We start from the raw sequence: 16,551 nt of genomic DNA, 5'->3' as shown, positions 1-16,551 counted from the left end.
AATAAGAAGGATGAAACCGTTTTTAAATGAGATGTATTCGAGTGGTCGGTCTAAAATTTTATCAACGGCAGCAAAACAGCAGCAAAACTTTTATTGTCACAGCACCTACGTGCATACATGCATGCCTCGTATTTGCTAGCTTCTGTACAACCGAGACCCTTAGTTCTGTCTGTGAGACTAGTGCGTGGCATGATTTGGAAATCTTCGGCGACGTGAGGGCTTTGCAGATGGAGCGCCGGCGTGAGGGAGGACTTGAGAGCGGGGTTGGTGGCTGTTCAAGAGCAGTGTAGCTTGGGCTAGCAAACAGTCGATATAATAGCTTTAACCAGCTAGTTGAGCCCTGAGGCTCTGTCATCTCGTCAGCAGAGAGATTTAGAGGCTCACTGTGAGAGTTGAGAGCCTGAATTTCTTTACCTTTCTGTTTTCGAATGATATTTTTCTTTTTAGGTTTAGTGAGTGATTAATTAGCACGTGGAAATATTTTAGTTAAAGCTTCGGTTTCCAAACACGTCGTAAAACGGAAAATTTGCTGAAAAGAAAGGAATCGAAGGGGAGCATTATATTGGGTACGGCTTTGTCTTCTTGCGAAATAAGGCCCAATCGTGCCTGTTTGTCAATTAATTACGAAGGAAAATATTATTTCCTTGTTTAATTTCTTAATTTAATTTATTTCTCTAATATTATCTTTTCCTTATTGATTTGATTGTGCATAATATTTAATGAGATTTTTTCTTTCTAGATAATATGATATTTAATGAGATCTTGCCTTTTTAATTAATGAGATAAATATGCTAGGATTTTATTCCTGATGATGAGATATTATTGTGATTTGGTATCAATATTTAAAAGAGTTTATTTCTAATTAAACTCTTACTTTCCTTATTGAATAGGGTTCCTTGTGGAGATAAAAGTCTACATCTATAAATAAGAGATCAAGAACCTCATTTTATCTCTCTCACTCTCTCTCCTTTCTCTCTTGTGCACGGACCTTCTTGATTATTCATACACGCACTTTGGAGAAAGCTCTTGGATTGAGGATTCACGCAAACATTTAGGAGAGAGCTTTTTCGATTTATATGTTTTTCACTCTTTGCTTGGAAGTTTTCATGAATGCATAACTGATGCACTTTTGCACGTCGAGATTTCAGAGACAAATAATTCTACAAAGACGTTGCTGTTTTGAAGAGTTGTGATCGTCGTGTTGTCCTGAATGTTGCCAACATCTGCAGTCAACATCCGTGACGATGTTGGCTGAAGATCGTTTTTAGTTGCTCGTTCATTTCGGGATCATGTTTTTGTTTTGCTTTCTTGATTTAGTTTTTATTCTGGTTATTTGTTTTAGAAAGCATTTGTTTCCTCAACTTGTTGAGGAAATCGATTTTTGTGATAATCACTAGTGATAGGTTTTTATGTAAACGATTTGGTTTTCTAGTGATTAATTTTTGCCATAAGACACCGCACAAGTATTTATACTTGTGTAAATTTAATCTTGTCCATTTATTTATTTTAAGCATATTTGTGGTACAAAATATAATTTTTCGCTGCATGTTGTCCGAGATGTTGTAACATCTGGCACAACACCTAATTCTGATAAAACACAAATCAACGATTTTACATACTATTTTGATATTTTTATTATTCATTAGTATATGTCCAACACAATTTCTTACAAATTAATAATAATATATTTCTAAGAATCGAATCATTTGCATCTTACAGTAATCCATTTGAAATTTTAATGAAATTTTTAAGCCCGTTCATTCTTGCAGCTAGGAAACCACATCTTGAGTTGTATGTATACACGATTTCAATTTTCGTGTGTTACATTTTTGTTTCTTGCATTTGATCATAAGCAAGTTCAAAACGCGAAGAGACAGGCGCTGACATCTACTACATGTTCCTTCTCGATTTTTTTTTTTTTTTTGGATTCTTATTATCTTCTGGGTACAGCACAGCCGGCCAGTTTATTCCAAGTTAACCCGTGTAAAGAACTCAGTTTTAGTGTCGGATGAAATTATATATATAAATTTCGAAGCATTTTTCTCGTGGGGCAGTTGCAGTGATGTGGTCGGGCATTTTAAGAAAATTTCAAATGCTGTTATTATTATTATTATTATTTTACTTTGATTAAACGAGGTCAAGTCCGGAGCGAACTAGAATGTCATAAGCTACTTATTCCCTTTGGTGGTGAGCTCGAGTACCTACGTCTAAGACATGCAAGTTAAGTTTTTAAATTCATGTTAGTATGTGCAGTAGCGGTCCAAACGAGATCCAACGAATCCCTCAACGCCAAGTAAGTATGATGACGTGCAAAGAAAATATTTTAAGTTTTTGGAGGTATGCTAAATGTCTTGTGACCAATTTATGTTAGGATTGGAAAGCGTTAAATTATGAACGGGGACCAATCCGCCCGTTAAATTATGAACGGGTTAGATCGAGGTTAGAAAGCGTTAAATTATGAACGGGGACCAACCAGCCCGTTAAATTATGAACGAGGATCTCATGTATGTGGCAGTGGATACGTCCCTGTCAGCCCAGTACTGTGGTTTGTCTGATCAGGCATTTATTATGTTATGGGTCACTTGCTTTGAAACATGCCTCTACGCAAAATGATGAAGTATGTATGTTTAAGTATGTTCAAGTATGCAAGCATGTTTATGAAAGTTTCAAGTTATGACACGTCTATGTATGTACGTATGTAAGTTCAAGTTATTTCAAGTATGTATGTTCTATTTCAAAGTTACATGCGATTTTATTATGTAGTACTCGTTATCTCTCAGTTTATACGTGTTGATTCTTTAGACTCACTAGACTTGATCGATGCAGGTGAGTATGTTGATGAGGAGACAAGAGGTGACGACCAAGGAGCAGGCTTGGATTGAGCGGGAGGCTAATCCGAGGACCGCAATGTTTATGTTTTTATGCAAATGTTAATTTACTCTGATTTTATGTTTTGAGGGAAACACTTTGAGCAAACCTTTTGTGAGCAAATTTTATTGAAGTGATTTTGAGCAACCATATCTTATGGGGGACTTGGTTGAGATATTTTATGGCAAGTATTGAAAGTATTTTTACATTCAAGAAATTTTTTAATTTTTCCGCAAATTTTAAGTATGAAAAGTACGGTACGTTACAAGAACTGAGCACCTTTGCAGCAACAGTTGGTTTGGGACGAGCCACCAACTCAAAATCATCATCATCGGAGTCGTCTCCAGATGAGAAATCAGGGTCTAACAGATTTGAGGAGGTAGATGCCCGTGGTTTCTTGGTTGGAACAAAGTCAGGGTCGAACCCTACTTGTCTCTTTGACCTTCGGCGCATAGGAGCAGGGGGAAAAGCTTTATTCAGGGTTTCAAAATCCGGCGGATTCTCAACGTTTATCTCATTCCCAGGTTCACCAGGGGCGATAACTTCCAGCAGAGTTGGTTCTTCTGGCACACCCACAATTTCCAGGCCCCCAACATTGGTTTCGGCGGTGGGTGTTGAGTCATGTGACTCTCTATGCATGCTCGCAGCCATTTCACTCCTAATGTCATGAGGATCAAAGTCAGCCATCTGCAAAATCAAGAATCAAAGAAGTAGAGAAGTTCGAAGAACACAGAAACTTGTGAAGAACACAGATAATATGCGCGAAGAAAAAGAAAACGAATAGTGAGGGTAGGAGAAATTTTAGAATGTGAGGGAAAATAGTAAACAGTAAAGTTGTTCCTTATTCATCCCTAATTATTTAAGCACAACCCTCCAACGGCAATATTTTGTTGAGCCGCAACTTCAGCACCTTTCCAGATCAGTTTTGTAATGCACATGGGTTGTTCCCGATTGGGCTGTATCCCTCTCGGTTGTCCCATCCATTACTCATAGAACTTCTCCAGCCCAGGAACTGGAGCTTTTGCCTTCCCCAGGATTAGAACCCAAGACCTCCTGGACTTATATAGATCTTGACAGCAATCTTGGTACCAGTTGAGCTAGTAGATCAACTGGTACCAGGATTGCTGCCAAGATCTATATAAGTCCAGGAGGTCTTGGGTTCTAATCCTGGGGAAGGCAAAAGCTCCAGTTCTTGGGCTGGAGAAGTTTTATGAGTAATGGGTAATGGGACAACCGAGAGGGATACAGCCCAATCGGGAACAGCCCATGTGCATTACAAAAAAAGGCGCCTTTTTTTGTAATGCACATGGGCTGTATCCCTCTCGGTTGTCCCATTACCCATTACTTATAGAACTTCTCCAGCCCAGGAACTGGAGCTTTTGCCTTCCCCAGGATTAGAACCTAAGACCTCCTGGACTTATATAGATCTTGACAGCAATCTTGGTACCAGTTGAGCTATGTGAGGCCCGGGGCCGAAGAGGGCGGGGGGTGATCGCCGGTGCCATCAGTTGCACGGACAATGAGCGGCTCGTGGCAGGATTCTAAGTAAAGGGAACATGAATGAACCGATCCACACGGGAATGAGAGGGATTCCGAGACTGGGCAATGTAATGGACTGAACAGTTGAAGAGGGCTTAAAAGATTTGATTGGTACTACTCATATTACGAAGGTGCATCTTCTTTTCGGTAGCTCATCACATAAGAACTCCAAAGTTAAGCGTGCTTGACTTAGGGCAATTTTGGGATGGGTGACCACCTGGAAAGTTTCCCAGGGTGCGTGTGAGTGAGGACATAAGCACGCTAGAAAGACTCGTATTGATACAGTGAGGACAGTCGTCGAATCTGGGACGTTACAAGTGGTATCAGAGCCGATCTCTCTTAGTACGGTGTGGTTCGGGGACGAACCAAGAGGAAGCTGGTGGGCATGTGAGGCCCGGGGCCGAAGAGGGCGGGGGGTGATCGCCGGTGCCATCAGTTGCACGGACAATGAGCGGCTCCTGGCAGGCTTCTAGGTGAAGGGAACATGAATGAACCGACCCACACGGGAATGAGAGGGATTTCGAGACTGGACAATGTAATGGACTGAACAGTTGAAGAGGGCTTAAAAGATTTGATTGGTACTACTCATATCACGAAGGTGCATCTTCTTTTCGGTAGCTCATCACATAAGAACTCCAAAGTTAAGCGTGCTTGACTTAGGGCAATTTTGGGATGGGTGACCTCCTGGGAAATTTCCCAGAGTTCGTGTTAGTGAGGACATAAGCACGCTGGAAAGACTCGTCTTGATACAGTGAGGACAGTCGTCGAATCTGGGACGTTACAAGTTTTTACTCTCACCCAACGGTAACTTTTCTAAAACAGCGTAATCATTATCTCAAGAACCCAGTCAGAATAAAACACCACGTCGAATTAACCCCACAAATAGTTAGTGATCAAGATATTTCAAAATTAAGTTGGTTATGGTTTTCTTCGTATTTCATGAATTAGAATCTGATAACCCACTGGACTTGATGAATTCACATAACAGCAGAATGAATGACTTAAATTTATGCCTAACATATGATCAAAAATGAAGTACGCAAGCATGTGATCAAACTGTGATCTGTATGTACTTGGGTGTTGGCAACACCTCCTGGAAACACGTACAAGTTGGACTCAAACTTTCTTGAACATTTTTAATTCAGACATGGTAGCTCCCACTCTAGAAAAACGATCTTCATAAGACTCCTCTAGGTAGCTTTTTCCATCTGTATTTTGACTTAGAAGTGGTAGCTCCCACACTAGAAGAACGGTCTTCATTGGACTCCTCTAGGTAGCTTTTTCCATTTTCTTCTAAACATCTTTTGTTCAATTTTTCTCCTCTTTTCTATTTTTCACCTTGTTGCTCAAGATTCTTCCAAGTCATTTTTCATATTGGACAAGATCATGTAATACACGAGCATTCTCAACTACTTAATGACTTAGATTGAGCATAATCCATACTTTAGAAAATTTAAGAGAAAGTTTGATTCTCAGCTGAGAGCACACCATTCAGTATCCTTCACTTGTACAGACTTCACACAAAGCAGGATGAATGCAATATGTCTAGCATCCTAAAAATAAAATGCACATGCATGCTGAGTGTTGTCCACAGGTGTTGTGACACCCAGGACAACATCCGTGAATGATCATTGTGCACACAAGCTGAGAGGCTTCCTAAGATTGGAAAATCTCTCAAAATCCAATGGTTTTGTAAAAATATCAGCCAGTTGGTTCTCAGTTCTAACAAATTCCATTCGAATTGTACCCTTCTCAACCAAATCTCGAATGAAATGATGTCTAATGTCTATGTGTTTCGTTCGAGAGTGTTGTACTGGGTTTTTTGAAATATCAATTGCACTTGAATTGTCACAGTATACAATTAAGGTGTCACTGTTGAATTCATAATCTTTAATCATTTGATTCATCCACAAAAGTTGTGAACAGCAGCTAGCAGCTGCCACATATTCAGATTCAGCAGTGGACAGAGATACATAATTTTGCTTTCTACTATACCATGACACCAAATTGTTACCAAGATAAAAACATCCACCAGTGGTACTCTTCCTATCATCTAGGTTTCCGGCCCAGTCATCATCACTAAAACCCACTAAATCGGTGTTTGTTTCTTTGGTGTACCACAAACCTAAGTCAAGTGTCCCAGCAATATATCTCAAAATTCTTTTGACAGCTTTTAGATGAGTGACTTTAGGATCAGCCTGGTACCTGGCACACAAACATACACTAAACATGATGTCGGGACGACTTGCGCTCAAGTAAAGAAGACTGCCTATGATACTGCGATATTGAGTGTTGTCAACACCTGTGGCAACATCGTCTTTAGACAGTTTTTCAGTCGACCCATTGGAGTTTTCATGTGTTTAGTGTTCTCAGTAGAAAATTTCTTTACCAAATTCCTAGCGTACTTGGATTGACACAGAAAAATACCATCATGCATTTGTTTAATTTGCAATCCAAGAAAGAAACTCAATTCTCCTACCATGCTCATTTCAAATGTGGTAGACATACAATTAACAAAATCATTAACATGCTTTTCAGAAGAAGCACAAAAAATGATGTCATCCACATAAATTTGACACACAAGAATATCATGCTTCGACTTTTGAATAAAAAGGGTTTTATCAACCTCACCTCGTTCGAAGCCTAAGTCAAGCAAATATTCCGTAAGCCTACCATACCATGCTCGTGGAGCTTCTTTAAGTCCATAAAGTGCCTTTGTAGACATGATCCGGGTGGTGTGGATATTCAAATCCTTTAGGTTGGCTTACATACGCTTCTTCTTTCAAAATGCCGTTCAAAAAAGGCACTTTTCACATCCATTTGATATAATTTTATGTCCATGTGACAAGCAATAGCAAGTAAAAATCGGACTGATTCAATCCGGGCAACATGGGCAAATGTCTCGTCAAAATCAATTCCTTCAATTTGAGTATACCCTTGAGCAACTAGCCTTGCTTTATTTCTCACAACAGTTCCAGATTCATCAGTTTTGTTTTTAAAAATCCATTTGGTTCCAATAACATTCACATTATCAGGTTTAGGAACCAAATCCCACACATCATTCCTAACAAATTGTTCCAGTTCCTCATGCATTGCATTGACCCAAAATTCATCTTTTAAGGATTCATTTATATTTTTGGATTCAATGAGTGAAACAAAACAAGAATAACTTACTTGATAGTACATGGAAGTCATGCACACTAGACCAATCATCTTTCGATAATCTACTTTCTTCTTTCTTCTAGTTTGCATTCCTTCAAATGCTTCTCCGATGATCTGAGATGACGGATGATTTTTCTGAATCTTACTGGGAATGTCAAACCCTTCATTGATTACATCATCATCATTTACAACTTCCTCTCCTAGTTCATCATTTGATTCTGCCAGTGCAGGTGTTGTCTCAGGTGTTACAACACCAGGTACAACATCTGTGTTAGGCAGTGTCTCACTTACGTTCAGTAGCCCATCAACATCGTCCTCGATTGTTTTTCCTGTTAGATCTGCAAGATCATCAAAGACAACGTTAATAGATTTCATAGTTGTTCTTGTTCTAAGATTATACATGCGATATGCACGACTATTGGATGAATAACCAAGGAATATGCACTTATCACTTTTTGAATCAAACTTTGCAAGATGGTCTCGGTCATTCAAAACGTAACAAACACACCCAAAAAAATGAAAGTACTTTAGTTTTGGCCTCTTTCCCAAGATAATTTCGTAAGATGTCATAGTAGAACCACTCCTTAGGTACACAAGATTTGAAATATGACATGCTGTGTTTAAGGCCTCGGCCCAAAATCGTTTTGAAATATTCTTTGAGCTCAACATGACCCTAGCCATTTCTTGCAATATTCTATTCTTTCTTTCGGCTATTCCATTTTGTTGAGGGGTCTTAGGGGCAGAAAATTCATGATTTATCCCCCTCTTTTCACAGAAGGATGTAAAGTGTGAATTTTCAAATTCCTTGCCATGGTCGGTCCTTATTTTATCTACCCTCAAATCATGTAGATTAGTAATCTTAGCATGTAATGTTTTAAAAGCAGTAAATGTGTCGGATTTTTCTCTAAGAAAACTTACCCATGTAAAACGAGAGAAATCATCCACACAAACAAATGAATACTTCTTACCTCCAAGGCTTTCCACTTCCATTGGACCCATAATATCCATGTTCAAAAGTTCAAGACACCGTGTTGTCCCATTGTGTTGTAACACTTGATAGGGAACACAAACAAATGAATACTTCTTACTTCCAAGGCTTTCCACTTCCATTGGACCCGTAAGATCCATGTACAAAAGTTCAAGACACCGTGTTGTCCCATAGTGTTGTAACACTTGATGGGGAACACGTGTTTGCTTACTTTTTTGACGTGCACCACAAACATAAGAAATTCCAGAGGATAAATTAGGTATGCCTCTCGCAGCATCGTACTTACCAAGGTTCTTCAATGTCTTGAAGTTTGCATGACCCAAATTTTGATGCCACAAGTTTAGTTCACTTACCTTTGAATGATTGCACACAAAGTCCTCTCCAATTTGATAACAATTGTAAGCCGACCTTGTACCTGTCAAAATACATGTATCAGTATTATCAAAAACTTCACAATTGTCTTTATCAAACTTAACATGTAAACCATCATCACAAAGTTGACTTATGCTTATTAAGTTTGAGTTAAGCCCCTCGACATAGAGGACATTGTGTAGATTAGGCAATACATCAACATTCAAGGTCCTTTTGCCAGCTATTATTCTTTTCGCATCTCCACCATACGTCACATGACCATTCCGTAGTTCAACATAGTCAATCAAATGATCTTTGATACCTGTCATGTGACGTGAACAGCCACTGTCAAAGTACCATATTCTTGCAATGTTAGTCTTTAACGAAGTATAGATAACAGAACATTGAATACTAGCCTTTGGCACCCAAACCTTTTTTACCGATGGTTTCCTATTGGCAGTGTTACGCCGGGTGTTGACAACACCTGTGGCAACACCTGTTCAGATTCCCATCTTTTGTAGTCATCTCTCAGTTTAAAACAGTAGGGTTTGATGTGTCCAAGTCTAAAACAATAGTGGCAGATGAAGTGGCGTTTCCTAGACTTGGACTTCTTGGTAGATATTTGCTTCTTTGATGAAACACCTTTTTCAGTGTGTGAAGCATTCGAGATTTCAACACTTTCTTTGACAAATACAGTTGGTTTTCTTTCAGTATTGGAGGATTCTCCAATTTCAAACAGGTTATTCGTATAACCGAGTCCAGCTTTGTCATTCTTTCCAATCATCAAAAGTGAATCAAGTTTGGATGAACTTGAATTAAGCTTAGCAATAATTTGAGTTGCTTCTCCAAGATCCTCCTTGACTTTGCATAATTCCAGATCTTTCTTGCTTAAGATTACTTCAAGTCGTGATATGTTCGACTTCAGCTCAGAGTTCTCTTTGGAGAGAATTGCATTCACCTTATTTATTTTGATCCAGTCTCCATACAATTCTTCATATATTGTCTGCACACTTTCTAGTGTGACTTCATCATCATCTACTTCTTGGGGTTTAGACTGACTTGATTCACCAAGGGTTGTAGAGTTAAGACACACTGAATTTGAAGATATGTTACGCCCAGGTATTGCAACACATGTGGCAACACCCAAAGGATTGATTTGCATTAAGCATTTCTCCTTGATCACAGCAGATAGTGATGTGTGTTTTTCAGATTCATACGATCCTTGATCCTCATCAGACTCTTCATCACTCAAGGTGACATCCATGCCTTTGTTTTTTCGAAGTCGGTTGGCACACTCATTGGCATAGTGTCCAAATTCAGAACACTCTCTACATTGCACTGAATCCAGATTTATGAAATTTGATTGAATTCGCAATTCATTCCTGGGTCGAAATTGTCCTTTCATAGGATTAAACTTTAGGGCTTTTGCAGAAGTGGTGATATTAGGCAACACAGATTTTTGTCCAATTTTCTTCTTCTATCTCATTTTATTCAGGTAATCACCAAATTTCTTAGTAATTAGAGAGATAGAATCTTCTCCTAAGTCAGACTCATTCACCTCTTTAGATATTTGAAGGATTTCATCATAAGAGTCGGTTGAAACTTCAAGGGCTATTGTCTTCCCTTTATCCTTCTTTTGTAAATCAAGATTCATCTCAAAAGTTCTGAGAGAACTCATTAATTCATACAGGTTGATTGTTGAAGTGTCTTTAGATTCTTTAATTGCACAAACTTTGACATTAAATCTCTCAGGAAGATATCTTAAAACTTTGTTCACCAATCTTTCATTGGACATGGGATCTCCAAGACTGTGAGCTTCATTAGAAAGTTGTCTCAAACGGCTATCGTACTCAAGAATAGACTCCTTGTCCTCCATTCTTAAGCTTTCAAATTTTGATGCCACCGTCTTTAGTCTAGTCTTGCGCACACTCTCGGATCCTTCACAGTGTTTCTGAAGTATATCCCAAGCTTCTCTGGCACAGACACAATTAGTGATTAGATTGAACATCCTTGTGTCAACAGACAAAAATATAGCATTGAGAGCCTTGGAATTAAAATTTGAATTTTGCACTTCATCAATTGTCCATGTACTTTCAGGTTTGAGCCGAGTGTCTCCATCGGCATCCTCAATCTTAGGAGGACTCCAACCATCAAATACACGTTGCCAAGCTCTTTCTTCAATGGATTTAATAAAAACCCTCATCTTTACTTTCCATAATGCATAGTTTGATCCATCCAACACGGGAGGTCTAAAAACAATGTTTGTTGATGCTTCCATAATCCTTTTTCACCTGGAAAACAAAACAAAACAGGATCTCACTTAGTAGCGTCAAGTGGAGGCTATGATACCAATTGAAAGTTCCGTTTCCACAGGGTGAATGTGATGAGGATGAGTGTGGTGTGTATCAGAATGTAGGTGTTGTGCATAGGTTTTGTAACACCCACGACAACATGCAGCGAAAATTATAGTTTAACATATTAACACACAACTGGAATGACAATAATACGAGAGACGAGATATAAATTATGCACAAGTATAAAATACTTGCGCGGTACCTCAGGACAGAATAATTCACTAGAAAAACTCGTAAGTTTACAAAAATCAATACTAGTGAAAGAATCAAACAACTCCCTAATTAAGACGAGAAAAAAACAATTGCATCCTAAACCTCTAACAAACCGTATAATCAATAAACAAAGGATGAATCAACTGAGAAATGAAAATCTTCAAAAATTAACACTCTAATTGAAACAGTAATTAGGTGTTGTCTTCAGATGTTGTCAGTACTTCACAGCAACACTTTAGCAATGGCACGAGCTTGCTGCGATATCAAAAAGATTCTCAGTAAAAATTCGTCTCTCCGAAATTGTTATGCTCTCTATCGTCTTTCTTTTTTTCTCTTCTCCTTTGAGTCCTATTTAACATAGAAAAAAATAATTTCATTAGGAAACAAACTCTTTTTAAAACAAGGATAATATCTTAAAGATATTGTGATATCATGTCTTAAAGATATTATTAATCATATCAAATATAGTCTTATATCACATATTGAATTTATACGAGATCATATCAGTAATTTCGAGATTATTCTCATGTCTAGAAAGACAAAATATTAAAGATAAAAAAAATATATCAAGGAATAAAATTTCTTTCAAAGTACAAGATTTTTTAATGCCTCAACAAGCCCTTTGTCAATCTATCATATCTCAAATCCCATATATCATCCAACAACTCTCTAATGAATCATGTCCAATTGTCTATGTTTTCTACATGGACTACTGCCAAAGCAATGTGGACCATGTTATCATTGTCATCCCTTCAAATAGTCACTAAAAGTTGTTCTCCCTGAACTGCCTTCAAGAAACAACCATTCAGTCCCATAATAGGCCTACATGTTAAAAAAAAAAAAAAAACAAGTCTTTGTTCCCTGCAATTTATAATATAACCTATCAAATGTAGGTGGTTACACGTCTTCCTTCTTCTTAACCATCAATTTACTACCCAGATTATATCTCAACATTGTCTCCAAGTAATCCCACAGCAGTTGGTATTGTACACTGTCAAGCCCTATAATTTTTTTCAATGCGACATTCTTTGCCCTCAAATCCTTCTAATTACCAACCTCAACCCCACATTATCTGACTTTTAAATTGCTTAGTTGGTCAAACTTAATATCAGGATTGTCTCTCACAAAAGTTGTCAATCATTTACCCCAGTATTTGTAGTATGCAAACTTGTTATTTCGGACTCTGATGGTCGTTTTGATTTGAAATGTGAGCCCACCCATAACTAAAGAAGCATGAATCCTCCAACTACATCCATTTTTGCATACAACAGTTATTCTAGTGCTTTTTTTTCTTCTTATATAACAACTCAAATCCCCTTCTTACAATGTATTATCTCAAAACGTACCTCTCTGAATTTTGATGTACTTTTGAACGTCATACCAATCCCAAGCTAGAAATTATCCATATCATGACCTAATTATCTATATGTAGGATGCTCGGGCCCTCATCCCCTTAACCGTCGAGCTTATTAAAATAATTTAGGGGGTTATTAGTTAATTAAAAGGTTTACATGGAGACACCACACATTTAGCCCAATTAGGTTATGAAGATTTGAGAGAGAAAATTTCGAAATGCAATGACCCGTTTACAGTAGTATGACTCGACTAATGTTTAGCCAGTTTGGAACTATTTTGACCACTGCACCCGCACTTTTTTAATTTAAAAACACCAAAACGCATGTCTAAAAAACTTGCTTGAATTAAGAATACACCTTTTAAAAATATTTGCATAAAATTTATTCAAACACGTACTTAAATGTTTGCTCAAACATAACCTTAATTAGATATCTCACGATCTTATTTGTTATATCCGAGTAATATTGATCGATTTAAAAATCAAAGTACGTTCCAGTGAAAATTAACCTGTCTACTTAATTTTGGTATTTAGTTTATTATTATTATTATTTACATTTCTCGCCAATATTCAAATGCATGCTTTAAAACTATATATATATCTTATTGGGTTGACTTATTAATCCCAAACTTCTTTTCTAGTACTTGACCTCGGCCAATTCATATTAATTTCATACAGTAATGTACATTCTGATAAGATGTTTTTTGTTATTATTTTGGCTTGAAATCAGATTTAGATTTTATAGTGTTTACACATGATGTAGGGTAATAAGAATAATATTTATGCCAATATCAAACCATGCATTTTCTCATATTCGTACGCACTTGTAATGTTCATCCCCTCAAGGAAAATTATTCTTGTCTACATTTTTCAGAACGGAGCCCGAGGTTCGTGCCTCTTGTGCTGTCGATGATTTTGAACCACTGGCTTCCTGGATCGCACGTATTGTTCTTATTATCCAAACATTCGCAACTATTTGTACAATGCTATTCTCTGAATCTATGTCCAAACACACGCTGGTGCCATCTTCGAGTTTTGCCGACAGATGCATCTTAGAGTCTGAAATAGCCTCCCATTTTGAGCTGTCACTGCCGCAGATTATACCAAACTTTGCAGGCTGCCCCAATTTCTCTGCTTGTAGGCAAAAATATGTTCCCTTTATTGTCAAGGTTTTTTGGGGAGTGTAGCTCCATGCTGAGGCGTCGGAGCATGAACCTAAAACCAGGGGTTTTGGTAATGACAATATTCTTCTCACACATAGGCCTGTCATGGGATGGAAAAGTATCTTATGTTGACGTGCTTCAGAGTAACCTGGCCCTGTAAATTTTTTTAGAATGATTATGAATCGCAGGTTCGCCGAGAAATCGTGCATGTCAAATTATGAGTGAACCTTATTTGGATAGTAGAAATCAAGAAAAAAGATGCACTGCAAATGTACCTCTAAATGGAGATTGAAGAACAGATAACTTTTGTAAAATACTTGTGTTCCTTGCTCCACACCAATTCCAATTATAAACTCCATAAGTTTCATCTAATCCAATCACCCCTTCTCTTAAATAATAACTTCCTGTTAGAGCCCACAATGCCCAATCCACGTCGAATTCGGCGGCCCAACCAACAAAACAATTTAAGAATCTACACTAATACCCCTCATATCCACCCCAAATTCACTCACAAACAAGGGGTACCCTTGCTCCAGCAAAAAAGTTGCTCTCTTCATTGTCTCATCTACAACTTGCTCACATACTTGGTTAGGGTTGCCATGGTGTGCCATCTGTGAAACTATACCAATGAAGCTCAAACACAGTCTTATTAGAGTAACTCAAATTCACAGGTTTGCTAATAAGAAAAGATAGATCATTGTCGAATTTCAGCCCAAACAAAATGACAAGAACGTTGGGGTTGGCGGCGTGTACTACTTCTGCTCCTTTCTGCATGTACCTGTCCATTACAAGACAGCGCATTGACTCGATTATACGATGTGTATCATAAAACAGTGATTTGAGATAGGGGATTCCAAGCGTTATTTAATGATACAGTTGATCTCCTCCTAGATATGTGAGCTTGTTGTGATCTAGCGTTAGCTTCATAACTAAACGGGGAATCATGTATAAGTTTGAGAGGCTTTAATCAAATCCAGTAGACTATCCTTCTTGATTTGAACTGTTCTGCAAATATACATCTTAACACTTGTGTGTTCTCCTTAAAAAAACAATGCAGAAAAAGAAACGACCCAGCAAAGGAATTGGGATGGCATCGGTAATCTGATTCCTATTCATTTATTTATAGGTTAAGTTAAGATAAAAACTCTGAATTTTGATGGACTAGAGAAAGCCATCCAAAATTGACTTTCATCAACCTTGGTTACTTGTGAGGTGGCCAATTTTATTTATGATCTTCGTTGACCAGACTCGATGAATAATTGAGAGATTTATATATAAATTTGGATATATTTCAAGTGTGACGTACTAGTGTTATGATACAAACGTCGCCATGTTACCTGTACCAATCTTTAATATTTTGTTTAGGACCTCTGAGTTCATTCCTCAAGCCCATGCCAACCACATTTTTGGTTCCATTGAAAGTGGTGGCAATCTTTGTTAGGCCCTTGATCCATGTGTCTGGGTCGAAATACTTGTCTCCGAAAAAGCCATTGTCATCAAAATTGCTGCAGCACCAACCCGGCTTGCTTATATGGTTGTCTAGTATGACCATCACGTCGTTCCTAGCAAGACTAGCGACCACTGCCTGAAACATATCACTTCAAAACTGTCATCGACTCGAATATATTAAATTTTTTTATCCATCATTTCGGAAGGGAAATTATATTATAATTACATTAGGACCATTGTAAATCTCTTACTAGCTACCTGGTATGCATTGATGAGAGTAAGATTAATCAGTGGTGGATTATTTGCCTGGAAACCTGCGCTGGATTCGACCAATCCCAGGTTCTTGAAATATTGTTTGACAGTAACAGAAGCCAATGTATCATTCGTAAACAAGAAAAGTGGCCATGTTAGTCTAACACAGTTGAATCCCATGTCAAGAATTTCTGAAGAAATAGCATCCAGTGGCTTCTTGCTCAGCCCTTCTGCCACCACCACCTCTAGATGCGCCGGCCAATTTACGCATGCTAGCTTTATGCGCTTGCCTGATTCATCGACAATCCACCGCGAGTCTGTGGAGAGCGGCTGAGACACCGTGAAAACACTGGTGATCAATGAGAAGAATAATAGTAGAGGAGAAAGAAAGTATAGGTGGAAATTGGATCTCAACCTTCCCATGTTGGTATGTTTTTGGATCAAGAGTACTGAGGGTGGATTACATGCGCATGCATGTTATGTATGATATTTATATTGCTAATGGTCCCATCAAAAGAACTACTTAACTTTGTTAATCATCATCGTATATGTCTAAGAATTAAATTAATTAATGAAACGACTCCAATTAATTATTTGTATAATTGTCTAGCACATTTTCTACGTTTTTAATAAAGTAGAAGACATGCATGATTGATGTTTGGTAACACGCCAAGAAATATAACGTGGAAAGATTGTGAAGGCTCATTTCATGCTTAAAAATTAAAATTAGAGAAATGAAATATACCACGCATCACTTTTGTGATAAGAAAAAGGAATATGGTAATTGGAAGAAATACTTACAAGGCAATGTATCTGTATAAATCATAAAAAGCATTATTAACCAACTTTGAAAAATAT

General features: G+C 37.8%; 1 protein-coding gene and 1 pseudogene across 1 annotated transcript; both read right to left on the bottom strand.

The window, feature by feature from the left end:
* Positions 1-61: 61 nt before the first annotated feature.
* LOC140822162 (uncharacterized) lies at positions 62-11,186 on the bottom strand. The gene is made up of 7 exons (XM_073182908.1): positions 10,467-11,186; positions 9,393-10,385; positions 9,124-9,285; positions 7,592-9,027; positions 6,267-6,612; positions 3,148-3,555; positions 62-418 (listed from the first exon to the last, which is right to left on the bottom strand). The coding sequence occupies exons 1-7, from the start codon at positions 11,184-11,186 to the stop codon at positions 62-64; spliced, it is 4,422 nt and encodes a 1,473-aa protein (XP_073039009.1).
* Positions 11,187-13,650: 2,464 nt separating this feature from the next.
* LOC140822160 (glycosyl hydrolase 5 family protein-like) lies at positions 13,651-16,116 on the bottom strand (annotated as a pseudogene).
* Positions 16,117-16,551: the final 435 nt, after the last annotated feature.

Source organism: Primulina eburnea, unplaced genomic scaffold, assembly GCF_022965805.1.
Source record: "Primulina eburnea isolate SZY01 unplaced genomic scaffold, ASM2296580v1 ctg739_ERROPOS11973397, whole genome shotgun sequence".
In the NCBI taxonomy this organism is placed as follows: domain Eukaryota; kingdom Viridiplantae; phylum Streptophyta; class Magnoliopsida; order Lamiales; family Gesneriaceae; genus Primulina; species Primulina eburnea.
Note: the sequence above shows the minus strand (reverse complement) of the source record. Positions and strands in the feature narration are given on the sequence as shown.

What these genes read in the sequence shown, in the direction of transcription:
- LOC140822162 (XM_073182908.1), bottom strand. Translation starts at nt 11,186, where the DNA reads ATGGAAGCATCAACAAACATTGTTTTTAGACCTCCCGTGTTGGATGGA. An exon ending in TCCTTCAAATATCTAAAGAG is followed by an intron (nt 10,386 to 10,466) that starts GTGAATGAGTCT and finishes AAAATGAGATAG; the next exon opens with AAGAAGAAAATTGGACAAAA. An exon ending in CTGAACAGGTGTTGCCACAG is followed by an intron (nt 9,286 to 9,392) that starts GTGTTGTCAACA and finishes ACTTCGTTAAAG; the next exon opens with ACTAACATTGCAAGAATATG.